We start from the raw sequence: 22624 nt of genomic DNA on the forward strand, positions 1-22624 counted from the left end.
GTGCTCCTAAAGATAGCAGCAAACCACCAAAGACCCTCCTTGTCACGCTCTCTTCCGACACGCTCAAACATTGATGACTCAATTTAAACAAGAGCCTCTGATTGGCTGAACCGGAGTATGTTATTATGTGGCAGTTAGAGGTTTCTACTTGCTCGGTAATGGCAGACACATTTACATGCTATACACCTATACATCTATTCCCCACTATTAGCATCAATGGTGTGCTCGGGCGTATGTATGTGCAGCCCGTCACTGAATAGCACTAAGAGCCGTATTAGAGTTGTTTCACAGCGATTATTACCGTAATTATGTACCAATCGTTCCTTTCATGGAAGCCAATGAACTTCAGCCGACAAGCAGCACATATGACAATTGGTACACACTCTCAACACAAAAACAACACACACACAGACATCCGATACTCTTTGCAAGACTCAAGATGAGTTAAAATACAGTTTCTGTCATGAAGACTGTTCCTCAATACAGGCACACGTGCAGCACAAAGTGTAAAAACCAACAGAAGATGTTGTTTGCATGCTCTGCGCACCATATGACCCAATCGTACCACTTCTCTACAACAGGAAACAATTAACAGCCAATGAGCTGCTCTAAGGGATGACTTCCTGTGTGGAATGAATGGTAATTCAAGACAGAAGCTGTGTGCTCAGATTAAACACTTCCTCTCTGAGGTCTGCAGCAGCAAAGTCTCCCTCACTAATTAGTTATTCACAAATTATGCAGTCTAATGTATTTTATCTGTCTATCTTAGAAGACAGCAAAGGCCTGATAAGGGTAGACTGACACCGCAAGCATGACCCCATGAGAGTTAGTCCCTGAAAGGTCCATGAGAGGCATTCTGTCCTAGATGTCCACAAGCTGATGAATTTAAAAGACCTGGCAGACTGTGGAAGCTGCAGGAGACCCATATGTACCAAGACAAGTTCTAAGACTTGTATGTGTGTGGCCTACTATGAAAACACTTTGTTTAACCCATAGTTTGTAAATGAAAGACTAGTCATAGAGTCGAGCTGCACTATATACTGTCAACAAAATTTGGACATCCCATAAAGCTCTGGGTTTTTCCCACATATGTGTACATGTGGAAGGTTCTACATTTTAGTTTAATAACAAAATCAAACAATTAAAACAGAAGAAAAGACCTTTTAAATCATCACACACAGGCACACGACTTTAAATGAACATGAGCAACATCATTACTCAGCGTTTTGAAGGAGAGTTGCCCTGTTTAAATGTCCAAAATTTTGTTTGGTGTGTCTGACAGATGAAGTGAGAGTGAAGACCATAGTGATGAGCACCATGGTTAAATAGCATTTCCACTGTACATAAAACAGTCTACAAGAGTAGGATATTCAGAATAACTGCCAACATGCCCCGGTCTGACTATGTAAGCAGGTTCACCCTGGAATCAGACTGCAAGATGCTAAAAGAAATCTCCAAAGATCTACAGCAGGCTTTTGCTACTGTTGATTTGAAAGTGCATGCCTCTGCAATCAGAAAGAGACCACACAAGTTTAACTATCATGAGAGGTGCTCAAGGAGGAAACCTTTGCTTTCTAAGAAAAACATAAAGGCAAGACTGATGTTTGTCAGAGAGAACATAGACAAAAAACCGGGACTTCTGGAATAACAATCTTTGGACAGATGACTCTTAAACTTAATTATTTGGACGCTGGAACAGAAGATGTGTCTGACACAAACCAAATACAGCGTTACTACAGAAAAAGAACCCCCTACCAACTGTGCAGCATGGAGCTGGTGTGTTATGGTTTGGAGATGCTGTGGTGCAGCAGGACCTGGCCAGTTTAAAATTTTTAACTCCATAATGAATTCTATGTATCAGCAGTTGCTTCAGGAAAACATGAGACCATGTGTAAAAACTTTAAACTGGAGCAGAACTGGACCCTGCAACATAACATTGACCCAAAACACAGCATGGCTTAAAACTAAGAATGTAAAGACTTTTGTGTTTTCCACTGCAACAAACTCTAGTACCAATAAACTGGTTCTTTCTAAGCACCAACTGGGTCAAGCTGGGCCAAAGGAAAATAATCGTGCAATGGTGGCAAGCTGTGTGTGGTTGTTTGTGTGTTGCCCTGCGATGGACTGGCGACCTGTCCAGGGTGTACCCTGCCTCTCGCCCATAGACTGCTGGAGATAGGCACCAGCTCCCCTGCGACCCACTATGGAATAAGCGGTAGAAAACGACTGACTGACTGACTGACTGGTGGCAAGCTTATGGAGACCAACAACCAAAATTTTGTGCAAAAAAGTGAAAACATTTTCCCTTAGTTCAGAATGTTCAGGTGGTGAACTATAAACATGAATGAGTTCATTTTAACCTGGTTGAACTTAATTTAGAACTGGCTCTTGCCTTTGGATAAAATGGCAAATAATATGGTTGACGGGCTGCATGGTGGTGCAGTTGGTTGTACTGTTGCCTTGCAGCAACAAGGTCCTGGGTTCAATTCCCAGCCTGGGGTCTTTCTGCATGGAGTTTGCATGTTCTCCCCGTGCATGCGTGGGTTCTCACCGGGTACTCCGGCCTCCTCCCACAGTCCAAAGACATGTCTGTTAGGTTAATTGGTCAATCTAAATTGCCCTTAGGTGTATGAATGAGTGTGTGCGTGGTTGTTTGTGAGTTGCCCTGCGATGGACTGGCGACCTGTCCAAGGTGTACCCAGCCTCTCACCCATAGACTGCTGGAGATAGGCACCAGCTCCCCCGCGACCCACTATGGAATAAGTGGTAGAAAATGACTGACTGACTATGGTTGACATTAGGGTATCATTTTATGGGAATACAGAGGTTAATAATATGATTTGTGTAGTTAAATTTTCTACCTGCACTCTAATCGTCCACAAAAACTTTGAATTATTAGATGGAGAATCAAACACCTATTTTATGAGTCGTTTATAGTGACACAATGACGTGCCTCTCCAGTTGTGGAAAACCAAACCTGTTCCTTTAAAGAACCAGTTTAGGTTTGGTTCTTGGAACATTACTGGTTAAGCACTAGAAACTCTTTGGTGAAAAAGCCCTTCATATGTCTCCGAGATAAACTCTTCTGTCCACCTTTGAAGTTACAATGTGGTGAGCAGACAGTTCATTTGCTCAGTCTTTGCTTCTGTGAACATCTCATGTCCTCAGATGATCTTCAGCTTGCCAGCAGCAGGAAGAGGAAGAGAGTCAGAGAGGCACTGTAATGACATCCTCAGTGACAAGGAGAATGGGAAAAGTGAGACACAATAGTCTTAACCAATCAGGCTGCCTGCCTCCCCTTAGGCCCCCTCTTACCAACAACAATGCCTTTGTATGAGGCTGCACTCCACTCGTGTGTTCACAGACACGCACACAGACCAAAGTGAAGCTTCGCATACTTCCCAGGCAACCACAAAGAGATACGGGTGAAGGAGAGCAGCTCTGAAGTCCAGAGCTACGTCAAGACACTTAAAGTGTGTGTATATTTACTCAGAAATGTCTGCATGCATGTCTGTGTGTTTCTGTCCAGGCCCGGGCACATGACTGCAGCTGCCCCCTCGCTCCTTCGTCCAAACCAGCAAACCCTCCTTGCAGTGGGTGAGAGGTCACACGGAGTGGCATTCCTGTCGGTCTGAGAGTGAATGAATATTTCACTGAGCCGTTTGGTCCATAAGAGACCGACTGAGAAGGAGACACTGAACTGGAGGGGAAGAATAGCAAAGGGTGAAAAATGCAACAGAACGGGGCAGGAGGAGTTGCAGGCGTGTTGGTGTGTGTGCTTGTGAGGCAGAATCTGTGCGGTGAAATGAAGCAGCAAACAGCAAACACTTGTGGCTTCTACTCTGCTTCATAAACCCTGCTGTTTGTTAAGTCTGAGCCATGCGCAGGGACAGACACTCAGACATAAGGACAGACAGACAAGCTCTACTCATGTTGGTATCCACACTTCAGACACAGAGCAGAAATACACAGCCAAACTACAGCAAGATTACTTTACAGAGCCTGGAGAGAAGACATGAGGAGCAATAATATTTAGTGTTCAACATATGTTATGGTAATAAAAATTAAAAATTCTACTTTTTAAAGGACCAAATGTATAAAATAAATAATTAAATCTTCGGGAGAGACTTTGGAGTAACGAGTGTCAGAAAGCAACGTTTGAGGCAAGTTCTCTGGTATTGTTGGGAACTTCAGCCGGAAGAACATATCTCACATATGTTCCTGAAAAAAACTACCACCCACACACTGACCAACCATAGACAGTAGATGGAGATAACAAAGTGGCGAGCAAAAGCTCAAGCTGTGACTGAACATCATCTATGACTGCAGAGAACATTAAACATGGCTGCCATCCAGATCATCCCCTCAGTCATGTGATCAGGCTGACTCAGATGTTCGATAGTGAAGAGAAAGTATTATGCTCCCAAACGCATCCTGAAAATCCCAACTTCCCAGCACCATACCTGTCAACCCAACAGGTCTCAGAACCTGCACGACAAGCTGATTTGTAACAGAACCATTGGCATTTCTTTATACTCAAGCGAGTTCCTCAGGTCTTTAATAAAACACACCTCAACCTGTACCGGCTTTTATGGTGCATATACATCTGCCCGAGGAGGAGGAGAGACCCACTGGGAACTGGACACAATTGAGAAAGAACAGAGATTGACCATTTGGGACGGAGTGAGAAGATGGCGTGTGTGTCTGATTGAGAAATTAGCTACAGTTCCCACCAAATGGTCAACACACACAGACACACGCACGTACACACACACACCGACCGACAGACAGGCATCAAATCCAGCCCTGAGGGTAAGAAAGCAAAGGCCAGACTCCAGTTGTCTCAACCCTGACCCAATCGTACAAACAACAATACACCAGACACACCCACACACAAACGCACAGGCTCGAGCTCAGCTATCACCTTTGCTTTTGAATGTCCAGCAGGGTCAAAGTTCACCTCTTCTTCTGCTTCCCTCCAGCATGTCTTTGTGTGACTCTGTGTGTGTGTTCACCATAGCTAACCAGGCATTCATTATGAATCCAAAGCAGTTAGAGCGTTGCTGCAGACCTCATTCAGTCGGCTTTACAGTCAAGCTACATGTCTGTGTGCTTAAATTAATTATCATTACCTTTATTCTAGACACACCGAAGGCATCACCATGTGGGGACTTGCCAGTGGGACAGTATGAGAATCTCACCAATTTCCAGTATCAAGGTTTTGAGACAAAAATGTAAAATGAAACTGTAATTTTAACACAAAAAAGCAAAAACTATTCCATCAGCTGTTAAAATAATATAACATTGATTATAACACTTATAAACCTTCCATTGGTGCATGAAATTATATTGTTTTAACATTTTTTAAAGCTGGAAGAATAACAACGTGATATTAGCTACTTAATTAGCCAGGCTAAAATAAAATGCAGGTGTTGAGGATGATCTGTTTAATCCGAACTTGAGAGCTACTACTACATTTTGATCGTGTTTGTTCTTTATTTTTTGCCTAAATATGCATTTAAAACTTAAATCATGCAGGGTATAGATGACATTATTAGAACTATAATACTGTAGCCAAAGTCAGAATAATCATAGATATTTCTCTTTTGCATACATCGTACACTGCAGTTTTAAATTTTTTTGTAAATCATAATGGAAACTCTGCTACTGACCCACGTCTAGTTTAGACAAGCAGAACGTCTCACCAACGTTGGTGTGGATCTCCCGCAAATGGATTTTCGTGATGGAAACCTGACCATGTGGACATGTTTGGCGATTAAAAGACATATGAACAGAATGTGTTTTGACTAGACTTTCTGAAGATTTGGGAGATACTAAGAAGCAGATCAGAGGTTATCCGCGATATGTGTGTGTGTTTGTGTGACTGTGCGTGTGTGCATGGGGGTCAGACACAGATGGACAGCTGGCGTTTCCGTGGTGCTAAATCACTCCCCCCCCCCAACCCAACCCCACCACCACCCTCTCCAGCTTACATGCACACAAACACATTCACATCTACCATCCCCCAAACCCCTAACGGGAAACGCCCCTTAAAGCTTTCCCTGTTCAGACACTCAAAGGCTGCAAACACTGACAGCACACATCCAGACACCAAAAAAAAAAAAAAATACTTGGGTCTTTAAACCAAACTGACAGACACCAGAAACAGTCAATCGCACAGTTCGGTCAGACCACAGCAGAGGTGATCATTTTATGTTCATACATATTCATAAATTAATCATGGATTGCTCTCTGTGGGGAAAGCACAACGACACACACACAAGCTAACACACACGCTCCTGCTTTTATGAGCTCATCAAGTCCCTCAGGTCACCAACCGCCATCTCAGACAGTAATAAGAAAAAAAACAAGCACATCAAACGTCCAAGCATTCCCTGCGCACACATGTTCACGTATTTCATGTACACATACACTTAGTGTTGCAAATGTGACAGCATTAATTTCCCTGCATGCACTTGACAAACACATTATAATCCAAAACACTGCTGGGAGAAGACCACCAAGCAACAACACACACACACAGCCAGTAGGACCACCAAGCGAAGGCGCTGTCAAGACAAGATAAGTGTGTATTTAGCATCAAGCTTTTGGATGCATCCACTAATACACACACACAGAACAGCAACAACAACAACACACAGCCTGGCAGAGACTCCTGAAAAAGCCCTGGCTTATCTTTCCCCACAGATAGCAAAATGGATTAAGAGCCACATTTGGCACGTCCAGGGAACTGGACAGATAACCAGAAAAACACTCCCTCTGACTGAAATCACCGCTCGACATGATTTGTGTGTTCCTCTGTGTGAGCAAAATGCAGCGAATTCACATTAGGGAGCAAAACCCTCTACCAAGTGAAGGCATTGAACCTGCAAGCTGCGTGTCTGCACGTGCCTTGTGAGGAGCCTCCTCCATGTCTGGAGGAGTGATGCAGTGGTTGACCCAGCATCCGATTTATTAAAACACACACATTCATCTTCTGAGGACACACGGCATGAGCCAGACAAAGAGCTGCGTGCGAGAGGATGTCCAGCATGTGTGTGATGTCAGCCGGAGACAGAGAAGGGGAGACCATCATACCCTGTTAATGTGGGCCCCGTTCCTTGATACGACATGCTCGCTCTATGACGCCTCTGGTTATGGATGCCTGCTATGAAGATGATAGGAGAGTGAGATTCCCTTTAAAAAAAAGGAAATTACCCCCTTTGCACCTCCCATGTACTCCACCTTTCAAAATCCTCCCAATAATAGCATCATTTGTAGTAGGAAGCAAATAAATTTGAAATGTCATTACCAAAAGCTTTAAAATGACATCCATTTCTCTAAATTCACCGAATCCTCCTGTCTGTCTTACATTTAGCAAGTATCTGCAAAAGGCAAACAACTTTCACTTTGGAAATTGGACACTGAAGTAAAATGGCATGTTAAGGACACTTGATGTGAAATATTCGCATTTTGAGAACAGGTATTAAGGTGTAACGTTGCATCCACCTCACCAGACAAAACTACACATGAGATTCAGTTCACAGGAAATGACATAAGATCTGGATCAGTGTAGACTCTTCCAGTCCAGGTTTCACTAACCCATATGTTGATGTTTTTATTAGAGATGCACCAAGAAATTGTCTGTTGACAAAAATCGGGCAATTTTCAGCTGGGATAATCAGCTTGTAGCGAGTTAAAAAATGAGTGACTGCATTATATGTAAGCTCTTCCAAGTTATACTGACAAGAACACTCCTGAGGTGCTTAAGAATGAAGTCAGACGAAGCACAGCGATACAAGAGGCTTTTTTTAAAAGAAACTATTTTTAAGCTGTTGAGGCATGTCTGTGGCTGCGAGAGAGCAAGAGAGAGTGAGACTTTCAGCAGGCAGCAGGAAGGCTAAACACATTAATGCAATTTTGCTCTGTTTTACCCTTTTAAACATTTTACCTCTGTCTGTCATGGAACATGCCGGATTTGTTAGATGCCTTTTGGGAATCTCAGAGTTAGGGAAGGCTAATATTTTAAATGCTTATCTAGTATCTTTCTATGTGATAGTTTTTAAAGAGAATTAAAAATCAGCTAGGATTGGCATCGGTAGGTCAGAAATCGGCGACAAAGTTCTGATCAGTGCAGGTATGTGACTATTTTTAAGTCTTAAACTGGGACTGATTGTCAGTAAAACAGTGCAACTCGTGGACTTCTTCCTTGCTTACTTCAAAATAAGAGTTTCTAACGTTGATACAAACATGATGCAATGATCAAAGCTAACACCTTCCTACCCGGAGCTCATTAAACCCTAAACCTACTTTACTGGATGAAGTCCCATGTTCACAGCAGATAAATAGCACTTTGTGACGCTCTAATTTAACAAGAATGATATTTTAATTTTGTGAGGTCTTGTGCAACAACACCCTTACAGTCCAGGTATTTTAGATGTGGAGCTAGACATGAACAAATGCAGGCAGCGCTCCAAAACAGATGCCAAATTTAGCAACGTTAGCGACTAACAGTTAGCCAGTCATGGTATTCTCACAGTGTTTACAAATCCCTTCTATATGTTGTCTCTCAGTTTCTTTCTTTTTATACCAATTAGCCCAAATGTTGCCACATAAACGATTTAAAAGTGGAATTTAATGTTTTTGTGGTCAGCCAGCCTCATAACATCTTCATTAGCTGACTCCATCAACCCAACAATGCAACTCAAGAACTTCACCCTCTCATATCAAACTAAGAGTCGCAAACACAAATACAAGGAGTCAAGGTTAAAGCACTCACCTTAATGTCTCATTACACCTTTAGAGTCTGTGTATTTTTGTTTTTGAACTAGAGTTAATCAAATGCGATAAGTGGCTAATGGTTAGCCAGTTGTGGTATTATTAAAGTGCTTAAAAACCACCTTATAAGGTCCATCACCCTTTCTTTTGTTCTAATGAATACTCTAAATGCTGCCACATAAACAATTTAAAAGCGATTGAAGCTTCTTTAGTGTTTTTGTAACCAAGTGTTGTCGGCAAGCCTGTTGACATCTTTATTAGCCAACTCTTCTAATACAACAATAAAATTATACAACTTCTTTGTCTCTTACTTCAAAACAAGAGTGCCAATTACAGATAAAACAAGTTGTGAGGCTTCAAGAATTCAGCCTCAGGCCCGGGGGTCATAATAGCAGCTTACACTTACTTCACCAGATAAAGTTATGTGCTGACAGCGTCTGGGTAGGACTTTATGAGAAAGATTCACTCTGGGAAGGAATTTTATGGTGTTCTGATCTTTTTACACACCTAGTCTGCACAAGCATGTTTTCTGCCATTTGCTGTTAAAGGTCTTATTTTTTTAACAATTACATAATCTTTGTTCAAATCATCTCACTTCTTTTGGCCATGTGACACCACACAACAGAGAATAACTGAAAAAGGTCTGGTTTAATTTTCTTCTCTCTACATGTTTAGCTTCTAATCAGGCTGGCGGTCTCTACCCTTCTCTGTCTATTAGAGGCAAATCTCCTTCTTAATGGATTTCTATTGTATCCTCCCTCTCCCCCCCTCCTCTATTCACCACACTACTACACGCACAAACACATTCCCTCTGAGGGGGCCCCTTAACCAGGCTCTCCATATGCCTGACCTCCACCTCCTTTCTCCTCCTCTTTCCGCAACCCCCTTCTCCTTTCCCTTTCTCCTTCTCCTGCTCTGTTGCTGCTATTACCCCGTGCTGCCATCTGGTAGGGGCTGAAAAGAGTGATGGAAAAAGTGGAAGATGCGAGGGAAGAAAAAATGGCAGGGACAAGTGTGGAAAAGAGATGGATAAAGAGGGAGACCGGAGAAAAGGAGTAGATGCGGACACAATACAAGAGCGAGTGGAGAGGCTGTCCATCTGCTCTCCACCTCACTTCCCCTCCCCTTCTGACACACAGCCTCCCGTACACCACAAAGAGAGTATTTAACCTCAACACACACACATACCCAGGCATGCAGAGAGGGAGAGAGAGAGAGGCTCTCTTTAACCCGTTCCTCTCTAGTGAGCCTGCCTGGGGTGGCAGGTGATGGGTGGATGCAGGCAGAGGAGGTGGGTGGGTGTGGGTAATTGGGGGACAGAGCAGTGGGGTGAAGGGTTGAAACGGATCTGAAACAACACCAACACGTTCCCCCTCCCCTCAACAAACCTCAGAAGACAAGAGCTTTTCAGAGCCGTCACTATGACAACAAGCTGTCAATCATCACCAAGCGGTGGGCTTCCTAATTAGGGGGCTGATGGCTCTGGATTATGAGCGGCTGCCAGGGCTTCAGAAGGCGAGGCTCAACCCACCCAGCTTACTAATGGATAAAAACACTGGAATTCTTTCATATCTCGTCATGCTTTTTCATTTTCCCATTGAATAATCCTACAGGCAGGTCAGAAGGTTTACTGTGTGTTTAGACAACGCATCCAACAGAAAACCAGCAGGAACTCTGGCTAGGTTTCGTTGCCAGCTTACAATAAAAAAACAAACACATTTTGCCTTATTTCCAAGCAAATGCTCCAAATGTTTGAAAAGGTTAATAAACATGGACACACAACGATGTTTCCTTCCATCTTGGCAATGACTCTCCACTTATCAGTAATTGCAAAGATTTACAATCAGCCCAAAAAAATCTGAAGTAATAAAAGGATCTAGCAGCAGTATTTAAATCAGACAAAGTAATACAGGAAGAAAGTTTACTAGACAACTGCTAGTCGTGCACTCTAACGTCAGGCCTCTATGGAAGAATGGCAAAAAGAAGCTTGCAGCAAGTAAAGGATGCTGACAGCATGTGGAAAAAAGTGCTCTGGTTGGAACAACATTAAACATAATGACCTGCATGAAACATGGTGGTGGCAGCGACATACTGTGGGGATTGTTTTTTAACCAGGGCAGGGAAGGCTGTCCCTGCTGGTCAGAGTCAATGGAAAGATAGATGGAGATAAATGAAGTCCATTCACTTGTTGTAACGTTACAAACTTTAATGCATTTTATTTGGATTTTATGGTCTAGAGTAGACCAACCAAATTAGGTGCGTAATTGTAAAGTAAAAGGAAAAGGATACTTTCAGGATGAAACATGGTGGTGGCAGCATCATGCTGGGGGGAAGCGTTTCCTTAGGAGGGAGCTGATCAGAGTTGATGGGAATATGAATGAAGCTACAGTATTATATGTTAAAATACTATTTAAAAAAATACCTTTTCCACCTGACAATTATGCTTTACTTTCTGTTAATTTAGGACAAAAAATCCTTATGAAATAATTTACAGTTTTTGGGTTGTAAAAGTTTAAGGAATGTGAGTACTTTTGTACGTCTCTAAGTGACAAAGTATTGATAAACACTTTTTCCAATGTTCCTCCTGAGCTAACCGTGCCCACCGATGAACGGGCTCAAAGCAGACCATTCGACACCTACCATGGGGTTCTTTTACCCTGTGAGCCACTTGAGTTGGAGCGCAAACAACAGAGCAGAACACGATTCTGCAGCTTGTTGACAACGTGACACCGTTAGTCCTGCTGGGCCTGTCGTGCTCAGCGCTGCTGAGATGGCTGTCAGGTTTGGACACACACACAGCATCGTGTAGGTCAACATACCCACAAACACTAGATTCCCCCAAGGACCTGTACGTACACAGTGTCACACACCAGAAACCAGTATAGTGTGGGAAGGGTGATAGAGGAGGAGGAAGGGGGGCAGGGGCGTTGAAGGCTGTGACCCACAAAGGCTGATTGTGTTAAAGGAGGTAATAAGAGAGGAAAGGAAACAAGCGGTGAGGAGAGGGGACAAGAAAGGTCTCCGAGTGTATGACCACAAATGGAGAGGGCAGACACCAGCTGTCACTTGCTTGTGTCAGCCCTATTCTCAGCTGCTATGTGTGTGTATGTGTGTGTGTAGCCGCCCATGTGTGTGTCACTGTGTGATCTCAGTCAGAGTGGTATCAGTTACAGCAAACTTTGACTCTATGTAAACGCAGCTGGGGGGGCAATTGACAAAAGCTATGGATTGAGATGTTAAGTTAGACAGAAGTGTATTTTTTTCACTCAAAGCTATCATACTTGATATGCTTTGATTTCTTACTGATTCCAAGTGAGTACAGAAGAAGCAGGAGGAATGGGCCTACTTACCCGTTTTCTCGGGGGACCTCGTTCTTCGTCCTTGGGGCCCCGCCCTGCTCCTGCCCCGCCTCCTGTCCGCCCTTGTCGCCCCCCTTTGCCTTCTCCAGCCGGAGGTCTGATGGTCATCCTGATCTCTGGCGGACAAATATAGTTCTCAAGGCTCTTGGGCGGCTTCTTGGTGCGCTTGGTGGTCTGTATCTTCAACTTGAGACTTCCCTCTTGGAAACTAGCTTCCTTGATGGAAAACTCCTGCTCCTCCATAAGCCCCTCCCCCTGTTCCTCTAGCCCCTCCCCCTCACTGGCAGCGCCGTTAATCACATCATCGCTGTGCACCAGCCCGGTGCCTCCCGCCGCCAGTTGATGCTCCTTGTTCGGCCCTGCCCTGCCTTCCCGAAGGTCCGCCTCTTTGGGTCGGGCGGAGCCAACTAGATCCCTCGGCTCCATCCACGCTCCCGCCAGAGCCAGTCAGGATGGGGGGGAAGCTCTGGCAGCCGGCCAATGGGAAGTTTCAGCACAGTGGTCCGGTGGGCTGCTTGGTGCTGTCAGTCAGCTACTGGGGTTGTGTCCGTTGTCCCAAAGGAACACAGCGAAGCCAGGGACAATCTGCGAGAGAAGAGCAGGTGAAGAACATGATTAGAGGGAAAAAGCAGTACTGCATCTCCTGCTCGCTTACAACCTCTCAGCACAGGCTTGTCCACTGTCAACAACATCACTGGCAGGCTGTTAGATGCAAGGACACACAAACAGGATCTTCACAGCGCTGCAGAGGCAAGCTGCCAGACTCTCATTTGCATTTTGTATCTCACATAAATAAACAGATTTTTCACACTTAGTAGTTTCTCTCAGTACCTGCCTTCATCCTTTTCCAGCAGATTTGAAGCACAGCCATGCCAACGCTCGTGATCATTGTTAAGTAAAACATTCCTCTTTTCTACTCTAAAGCCAGGCTTAAGTTACCCTGAGGACACAAGACTGAAAATATGAACATAAACGACTTTCTCCTTTAAGTCCAAAGCAGGGAGGAGGGAATCTTGCAATGGGGGGAAGCAAATGCCAGCAGAGAAAGAAGGAGAGAAAGAATCTAAATTCCTTCCCCAGATGTGGTTTACGAGCTGGTCTGGAAAAACCAGCGTCTGAATTGTTTTACACACTCACATAGCAGCATTGCTGCACAAATGTATTAAAAACACGTTATGCACATAAATACACATCCAAATGACAGTGTTGCTGTCATGGAGCGAGCTGCACTGCTGTATCCACAGTGCTATTTAGAGAGGGAAGAATATCTCACTAAATTAAGGTTTTCAGTGTTGGATTATTGCATATGTGCATGCACATCATCATCATCATCATCATCACACACGCACATACTTACACAGGCCAAATACACCAGGGTATAAACAGAAAGCAACCAAAACAAACACTGGACTACAGTTCTTACTAGAGCTCCAGGGAATCCCATCAGTCAACATGACATGAGGCAGGACTGAGTGGAAGTGGGGAAAGCTGTCTCACATGCTGAGCTTAGTCTGGCACCGTTTACGCTGATGTGAACCCAGACTGGACCATGATCAGCACACATGACTCAAGTAAAAGCTTTGCTGCTCATTAGAGACATAATAAGACCTCAGTGTGTAAAGCAAACAGCAAGGAAAAAAACATCCTCAACCCTTATACAAGGGTTTACACCATGGTGGTTACAGTTGAAATATATCATTTCCATCCATCCATCCCCGCAGCGACACTCTCAAGCTCATTCTGACAGATCCCAAGGCGGTCCTAAGCCACAAGAGATATAGTCCCTCCAGTAGGCTGTAGGTCTTCCCCAGAGTCTCCTCCCAGTTGTAAATGCTGGGAAACCTCAGAAGGGAGAAACCCAGGAGGCATCCTGATCAGATGCCTTTACTACCCCAACTGACCCCTTTCAATGTGGAGGAGCGGCAGCCTCCCCCAGTATAACCCAGACTTTAGGAGCTGACTCTGCTGACTGCTACTCACTCAGCTCTGGACTTCAGGAACAGAACCACATCATCTTCAAAAATCAAAAGATGAAACCTTGATGTTCCCAAACCAAACACCCGCAGGCAATCCACAGGCAAGCAGGGACTAAAAATACGAACAGTTCCCTGTAACTGTTAGTAGTGGAAAAGTCTAAAAAGCAGGTAAAGCCGTACTGAACCGTGCTGAGTAGGGACTATTGGAAAAGGGGCATATGCACAGCAGTATCTAGATTTGTTTTCTCAGTGTGCTAAAGCTAGAGTAAAGGTCAAATGATACCCATCATAATACCCAGCAGGCCTTAACAACTTATCATAACTTGTTGTTTTTTTTCAAAACACAGTTTAATAGTTGGTGGTTATTTATTTAGCAGTTGCAAGTCTTAAAAAACCTAATACATGCTACTGTACTTTTATCTGTAGCAGGACTTCAGTTGTAGGACTTCAGGAACTTAAAAGCATTGCTGATGTGGTAAATGAAACTTAAAGAACCACAGCAGTGGTTTTCAATGCTTGCACTTTAACATTGTATGTGCTTTTCCTTAGATAGCAAAAATGTAAAAGTTTTAAATAGTCAAAAACTCACTTTTAATTCAGTGAACAAAGATTGAAAGAAATCCCAAGTGTTTTTTACTGTTCCTGTTTAACAGAATTTCTTTTTAATAAAATACTTCACTCACTATTATTAAACAGCAATCTTCAGATTGAATTTTAAACAGAATCTGAGGGCATCTGAGTGCTAAAATATTGAAATTTCCAAAGATCACAAGGCAGTGATATAAAAAATCTTAATATTAATAGCTAATAATGACTACAAGCTTAGACATTATAAAACTGTTACAATGTTGTGAAACTGTGTTGCCTTAAAAAACTTCTTTAGAACATCTGTCTCCAGCGGAAAGTAGGTGAGAGGTGGTTTACACGCTGGATGCCACTCCATCACAGGGCATCACAGAGACACAGCCAACAAACAATCCTGCACACACAGCTCAAATAATCATCATGCAAGTCAACATGAATCTTCCTCGTAGATGTTTGATCCTGCTGGTTTCTGTAAAGGACTACAACTTACATAGGTTATGGTGTTTTCTCCTCCTATAAGTCGATGTCTGAATGTTCCTACTCTAATTTATAAATCCTGTTTAAACAGCAGTTATTTTTTTTAAGATCAGCTTAAAGACCATTTATAAACAGAACTGCAAACAAGTCCTATCAGTTAAAGCAAGGAAATTGTTACGAGAAAATATAAAAAGCAATTCTGGTAACTCTAAGACAGCTTAAAATATGAACTCTGAAAATATTTCTTTGTTTTAATGTGATGGTAAAATCTCTCATCCACCCATCCATCCATTGTCCACTCATCCTTGCGGTGTCATGGGGTGTGGGGAGATGGGGGGATATGGGGCAGGTGCCTATCTCCAGGTGGGGTACACCCTGGACAGGTCACCTGTCCTTTAGAGGCCTCTGCTCCCAATACAAATGTTTAATGTTTCAAATGGAATCAGAAATATAAGAAGCACTAAGCTCTATCTCTACATCTATTACGATTTCTCATCCGAAGCTCGGCGTTTTTGCCGCTCTGTCCTGAGTCAAGTGGACTAAAAGATGCTGCTCACAACATTTTCTTGGTTTCTGGTCTCTTTTAACCTCTCCCTCAGTCCCTGATTAAGGTGAATGGTCTTCCTTGCTATTGTAAGACAGATTTAGTGTTTTTATGCAGCTGAAACGAAACATCTGGTGCTAAACAGTCACCAGTTCCAGTTAAGCTCTAAAACTGGTATTTTTAAGAAAATAAAAACCAAGAAGCTTGTATACAAAAGGTTCTGCACAAAAATAAGAACTACAGGTGCTCATAATTAGATGGGCTTTTATTTTACTGAATATATTTGAATCAAACAAATGCTCTGTTTAATTAACATATCCGAGATGGTGCTACAGATGACAGCCTTGGTACTTTGCATGTTTTGGTGTCCTTATTCTGCTGTCTGTCACCATTCTGGAGTAGCTTTGACTAGAGAGGAACTCCTAAACATCACACAGTCCTCTTTAGGCATTTTTTCTCCATTTTTCATCGACCCTAATTTTACTAAGATCTCGCAGCAGCTTTCTATGGGATTTACAAGGGATGCAGATGAGGTAAACGGGCGGGCGCACCCGTGAAGCTTCGGCAACACGGACTCCACACACCCTTGCCCTTAATCCACCTGGCCAATGTCCGCTCCCTGACTAACAAAATGGATGAACTGCTGCTGTGTCGGTGAGCACACCCCGGACAACACATTACAGATGCCAGGCTTCCAGTTGTTTCAAGCAAACCGCACCGCAGAGCTCTTGGCGAAAAAGAGGGAAGGTAGAATTTGCTTTTGCATAAATGACCAGGAGGAAAACACCCAGACTCATTTTCGTTCTTCGGCAATTTTAACAGTGCAAACCTCTCCAATGCACTGCCATAATACAGACAGCATATTAAGTGTCCCAGAGATAATAACACACTAGACCACTGCTAGACAGCTTTAAAGGATGTATATCGCGCTGTCACCAGGGCTGCTTTGGGACTTTCCGATAAGTATCCGCTTCATCTCATTCCAATTATAGGAAGAAATTATTCATTTCTAAGCCTCTGGTTCGGACTGTGAGGAAGTGGACTGATGAGTCAAAGCAGGCCTGCTTCAAATGCACAGGTTAGATTGTTTATGAAGCTTCAGCCTCTCATCTAAACAAATTCCCTGATGCTGTGACATCATACATCAGTTTTTGTGAAAATATAAGTGCAGACCAAGACCTTTCACACATACAACAATAGACCATGTTTCACTTCTAATCTGAGAAAGCTGCGTAGGAACAAGGACGAGGCTTACAGCAGTGGGGACCGAGCCATGTATAAGCAGATAAGTTAAAAAAAGTGGACCAAAGAGATCAAGCCAGCTAAGAGAAGCTACAGCAAGAAGCTAAAAAACAGCTTCTCAGCAGATAACCCGACATCAGTTTGAATGGTCAAAGTATTACTAACTAGAGGATGACCGTAACAGCTTCTACTGCAGGTTTGAAAAGCAGCCCTTCACACCTCTCATCAACTTGTCCACGTCTCACCTTTGACAAAAAAGCTCCCCACCCACCTCACCTCAGACCTCCTAGCTGGATTTAAGATCTCTGAGGAAGGCATAAATAGGCTCTGTCAGCATCAGAAGACCAAGAAAGCTCCAGTACCTGAGAGCCTGAGCTGACCAACTGGCTCCATCTTTACTCAGATCTTTAACAATTTTCCTCATGTTTCAAACACTTTACCATCATCTCGGTCTTCAAAGCCTGCACCAGCATGGTCCTGTCGCCCTGACATCTGTGGTCATTAGATCCTTTGAGCGTCTGCTGCTGAAGCATCTGAAGGACATCACAGGCCCCTTGCTGGACCCTCTGCAGCTTGCTTACTGGGCAAACAGGTTGGCAGATGATGCAGTCAACTTGGGACTGCACATCATCCTGCCCCACCTCAGGGACGTAGACCAGGATCTTGTTTGTAGACTTCAGCTTAGCCTTTAACACCATCAACCCAGATATCCTCCACCAGAAGCTCACCCAGCTCACAGTGCTGGCCTCCACCTGTCAGTGGATTACCAGCTTCCTAATTGAGCAGGAAGCTCATGGAGGCTAGGGAGCATCCACTCCTGTACAAAAACCATCAGCGCCGGCACCACCGAGGGGAGTGTTTTCTTCCAACTCCTCATCTCTCGGTACACAAATGACTGCACTTCAACTATGTAACTCCTAAAGTTTGCAGATGACACCACTGTCATTGGTCTGGTCCAGGAGACTGATGAGTCTGCATACAGACGGGAGGTGGATCGGCCGGTACACTGGTGCGACCAGAACCACCTGGAGCTCAAGACAGTGGTCTGAAGTGTGTTAAGCTTGCTAAGCACGGTCCGATACAACTCTACTTGTTTTTAGGCTTTTCCATTAGTAACAGCTACCCAACTCGAGTCGTGCTGAAAACACAATGTCAGAAGACTGTCGGTCACTAATCAGCACTGAGCAGCAGGTCCTCCACTGTTGTGTTTGTGTCACAATAAATAAAATCACGTTACTTTTTGGACTGTGTGGCTGCCTTGCTATTGATGATCCCGCCCACACTTAGATAGTTCTTCATTGTAATTGAAAACAAACCGAACCGTGTAGAGTAAAGCCAATCCGGGACGAACCACGCTGGTAGAAAAGGGCAATTAGGCACTGCTCAGAAGAAGATCCAGCAGAAACAGTATTTCTTGCAGCAACTCAAGAAGTACAACCTTCCACAGGAGCAGCTGGCCTTTTTCTACATTGCCATTATTCCGTCTGTCCTGGGTACATCTATCAATGTGTGGTTTGACATCTATGAAGACCCCACACATCCTGGACACACACTTTTTAGACTTTTACCTTCCGTTCGACATGTCAGAGCACTATTTGCAAAAACCAGGCGTCACAGAGACGGATTCCTCCCCCAGGATGTCTCTTTGATGAACACTTAACAGTAGGAGTGCCCAGATCGATACCATGCATATTTGCACCAATTCAACATAGTCTTCCTTTCATAAAAAACACTTTGTGTGTCTGTATTTATTATTTATATAAACATACATAGATTGTTTTCCCTTTTTCACATTTTAAATGTTGAGAACTGAAGTCAAATTGCTTGTTTGTGTGTGTGCACAAAATTGGGCAAATAAAGCTGATTCTGATTCTAAGACAGTATAGGTTTTACTCGTCAGATTCAGGGCAACAGACTGCTCAGAACTGTTATTTGATTTTGAGAAAACCTCTGTTTTCGACGGCAGATCTTTTTAACGTGGCAAAATGTATCTTCCTGCCTTTTAGTGGCGAACATTATTTTCCTCTGTGGTAGATCTCGACATCTTAAATGCAAAGCTTTTTGGCAGCCTGAAGTCTCGGATGTCACAACCTCCATGATTTAAGTCTTCCACTAAACAGTTCTCCAAACAAATCCGGCTCACTGAACGACCGCACATTGGGAAGAGTTACATCAGTATGCAACAATGATACATAAATAAAGCGGACAAGATGATCAGTTTGATGGATTACCCATCTCAGGGGTATTTTTCATAAGCCTCTAGAATGAATGAAAAATGCTTGCCTTCAGGAAAAAATCACTGCAAAAACAAAAAAGTCAAAACCACGACTGTGGTCGTTTCGGTGGCTTCTGGGTTTGCAGGGTTTCGCAGAAATAACAGAAGAAATTAAATCCAGGCTGATCTCACACAGTGCCCACATGACCCACTTTGGTCCTAATGCCAGCGTAGTGACTCGCCCCCTGTGGTATGTGTGAAAGCCACCCTGGCCGTCATGTGACTGCGGACAATGACAGGAAAAAGAAACAAATGCCAACCACAATGAGACACACACAAGTTCACAGATCAAAAAGACAGACCTTTTACCAAAATGACCCTATATGACAGCAGAATGGTCTTAAGCATCAGTCCAGGATATTACTGCATAAACTACCTAAATGGGTCATGGCTCCTTCTCCTCCCTCCCTGCCCAGCTGCCCTAAGAAGCGTTTAGTAGAGTTACTGGCAGGACCAGAGAGTTTATGTAAGCCTGACTCCTCCTCGGGCCTCCCTCACTTACTTAGCGTGAGCCTCACTGTCTCCTTTCTCCTATACACACATACACACCTCAGCTAGCCTCAGACAGCAGGCTGATTGTGAGAGGCCAGACTTGCTGCATAAATAGCTTTATTATGCTCTCAGAACTGCCAGAGCTAACTAGTTTTGCTCTCAAACAGCATAAGGTCGAGCGAGTAGGGCCACGCAACGTTTTGTCTAATGATGAAACACCGATAATGGGACACAGATGGACAGAGGAGAGATGTGGTGAATGATGCAAATGTACAGACAGAACTGAGGAAGAAAAGAGTGTTAGTGAAAAAACAGAGAGTGAGACACATGGAGAGGGAGAGAGGGGGATGGCAGCAGTAACACAACCTTTTAAGGCTGCATACCCAGCAGCTCAGTGCCTGAGGTGGACTCGCAAATAGCTCATACACACATGAAGACATTTGCATGCACACACACACATTTAGATTCAGATGCACACCCCAAATGGCTGTTTTTTTCCATTTGCACAAGATGAAGATTTTTTTCCTTTTACTTTTTATATGAGAGCACCAGCATAGTCTGTGGCTGCAGATGAGTATCTTAATGAGATGCCATACACTGTCTTTTCATTTATCTGCTTTACTCTTTTTAAAACAGCACTGAAATGTTTCCTACAGGATGCAATCTTAGCTTGGAGTAAAATCCTATTGAGTGCGACCAGTCTCCTGGTATCCACAAGCAGAGCCAGCCAGATACATAAGCAAACTAAGCAACAGCTTATGTCCTCCAAGGATGCTAGAATTGTTATAATGTCTAGTGTACTAATGTAAATGGTTTTGCAGAAGTGATACATCTGTGGTTACTGTGGAAAACAAAACTTGTGATTACTGATATTTAAAAGCATTTATGTAAATAAATTTAGGCAGACTTCCGAGATTGTTTTTCCTCAGCACCGTATTTTGCTGTTACACAGGTCAGCGCTTCAGAATCAATATTATAACGTCTTAAGGCTCCCACAGAGTCAGGCATCTTTAAGTCTTTTGACATCCGTGCAAACCCGAGGCAGACTCAAGCTTATTTTTTTACGACCGCATACTATCACGTGTCACACATTAAACTGCTCGGCGTGAAAAAGTCTTCACATCGACCTGTATATGTGATACACTGCTCCGTACAACCAGTAGTGGTCACTGCCACTCTCTGCGCTGCACTGACAAGTGTGTTCCCTTTCTTCTTCCCTACTCTGGTTTAACAGCGCTTTCTTTTATTTCTCCAAAGCTACAAGGCAAATTAGCCTCCTTATCTGATGAAACCATGGCAGAAAGTGTGGGAAATGTATGTATGACAAATGTAGGAAATTGGTACGCTCGACTATTAAATCTCAAACGTCCTGACAGTACGCTCTGAGTCTGTGCTGCTTACAGTTCACCTGACTCTGTGGGTGCCTTTACTATTCAACCTGGAACAGCCACCTAAACTGCAGAAATATAGCGAACTTACTGGAGATGCACCAGTCAGAATTCTGAGGTTTATGTTTGACCACAAAATCCTATTTCTCTTTAAGAACCATAATATATAGGAAGATGTATGAATAAACATCGTTCAGAATATTTTTTTAGCTTTCCTGCCATGTTCCTTAATTATTTTGGAATCAGAGATAGAGTCATTAAAACAAAAACATTTTACTAATAATTCAAAGTTAAAGGATTACGAAGTAAAATTTTTAAAAATGCCTTAGCATCTTATATTAGCGATTAGCACTGTTAGCGCGGTTAGCATTACTAAACATGTGTTTTCCCTGGAGCACTGGTTCTGGTAACTCTGAGTCTGAGCGACAAACTCTCCAGTTTGGACGTTGAGAAGAGAAAACTCGTAAGTAGATTGTGTTCAATGATTGGATTTTTGACAGCCTGGTCACCAGTCAGGGCTGAGGATACTGAAAAATTGCCAATTCTGGTCACCCGTAAAATTCTATGTGCATCTCCACAAAACACAAAAAGTAATGTCCCCATGCAGATTTCTTGTTTTTAGCTTTTTGCCACACTTTCGGATCATCAAACAAATTTTATAATCATAAAGAGATAATCTGAGTAAATAAATATGGATTTCAAATGATAAATTTTTTTTACTAAGAGAAAAAAAAGTCTGACCTAAATACTCCCTTAATAAATCAGGAATCAACAGTGAAAAACCAAAAGCTGGGTTCCACTAGCCACACCCAGGCAAGAAGTCACTATTACAGAACCTGTCTGACAACATGAGGTAGGCTAAAAATCTCTAAAATAAACACTTTTTGCCCCGATCCAAAGAAATCGAAGAACAGATGAAAAACAATGTCACTGACATATATAAGTCTGAAAAGGATTTAAAAGGTCATTTCTAAGGTTTTGGGTCTCAAGTGAACCACGGTGAGAGCCATTATCTATAAATGAAGAATAATGGAGCCCCAAACATAGAGGTAGTAGTATTATGATCAGGGGCTGCTTTGTTTCTTCAGAACCTGGATGACTTGCTCTAATTGAAGAAAATGTGAATTCTTCTCTCTACCAGGAAATCTTGAAGGAAAACATCTAGCCATCAGTTTGTGACCTTCAGCTTAAGGTTTTAGAGCACGCTAGTCACCCTAGACTTAGATTTGATTGAGATGCTGTAGCATGTGGCATCATTCACAGTTGAAAACCGGCTAATGTGGCTGAATTAAAATAATTTTGCAAAGAAGAGTAGACCAAAGCTCCTATGCAGCTGTGTAAACAACTCTTTGCCAGTTATCACAAATACTTGACAGCAGATGTTGCCGCAAGAGGTGGCATGACCAAATATGAGGTCTAGGGGGGCAGTAACTTTTTCACATAGGGCCATATTGGTTTGGATAGCTTTGTTCCCTCAAAAAGTAAAATCATAATTTGAAAACTACTTT

The 22624-nt window shown here is 43.1% G+C and overlaps 1 protein-coding gene across 1 annotated transcript in view; it reads right to left on the reverse strand.

Annotated features, from left to right (window-relative positions):
• setbp1 (SET binding protein 1) overlaps nucleotides 1-22624 on the reverse strand; it is a 56261-nt gene that overhangs the window by 27624 nt on the left and 6013 nt on the right. The window contains exon 2 of the mRNA XM_047380733.1: nucleotides 12129-12722. Coding sequence (XP_047236689.1) covers nucleotides 12129-12563 — 435 coding nt within the window. The 5' untranslated portion in view covers nucleotides 12564-12722. The remainder of the gene's footprint in view (nucleotides 1-12128; nucleotides 12723-22624) is intronic.

Source organism: Girardinichthys multiradiatus, chromosome 12, assembly GCF_021462225.1.
Source record: "Girardinichthys multiradiatus isolate DD_20200921_A chromosome 12, DD_fGirMul_XY1, whole genome shotgun sequence".
Taxonomy (NCBI): Eukaryota; Metazoa; Chordata; class Actinopteri; order Cyprinodontiformes; family Goodeidae; genus Girardinichthys; species Girardinichthys multiradiatus.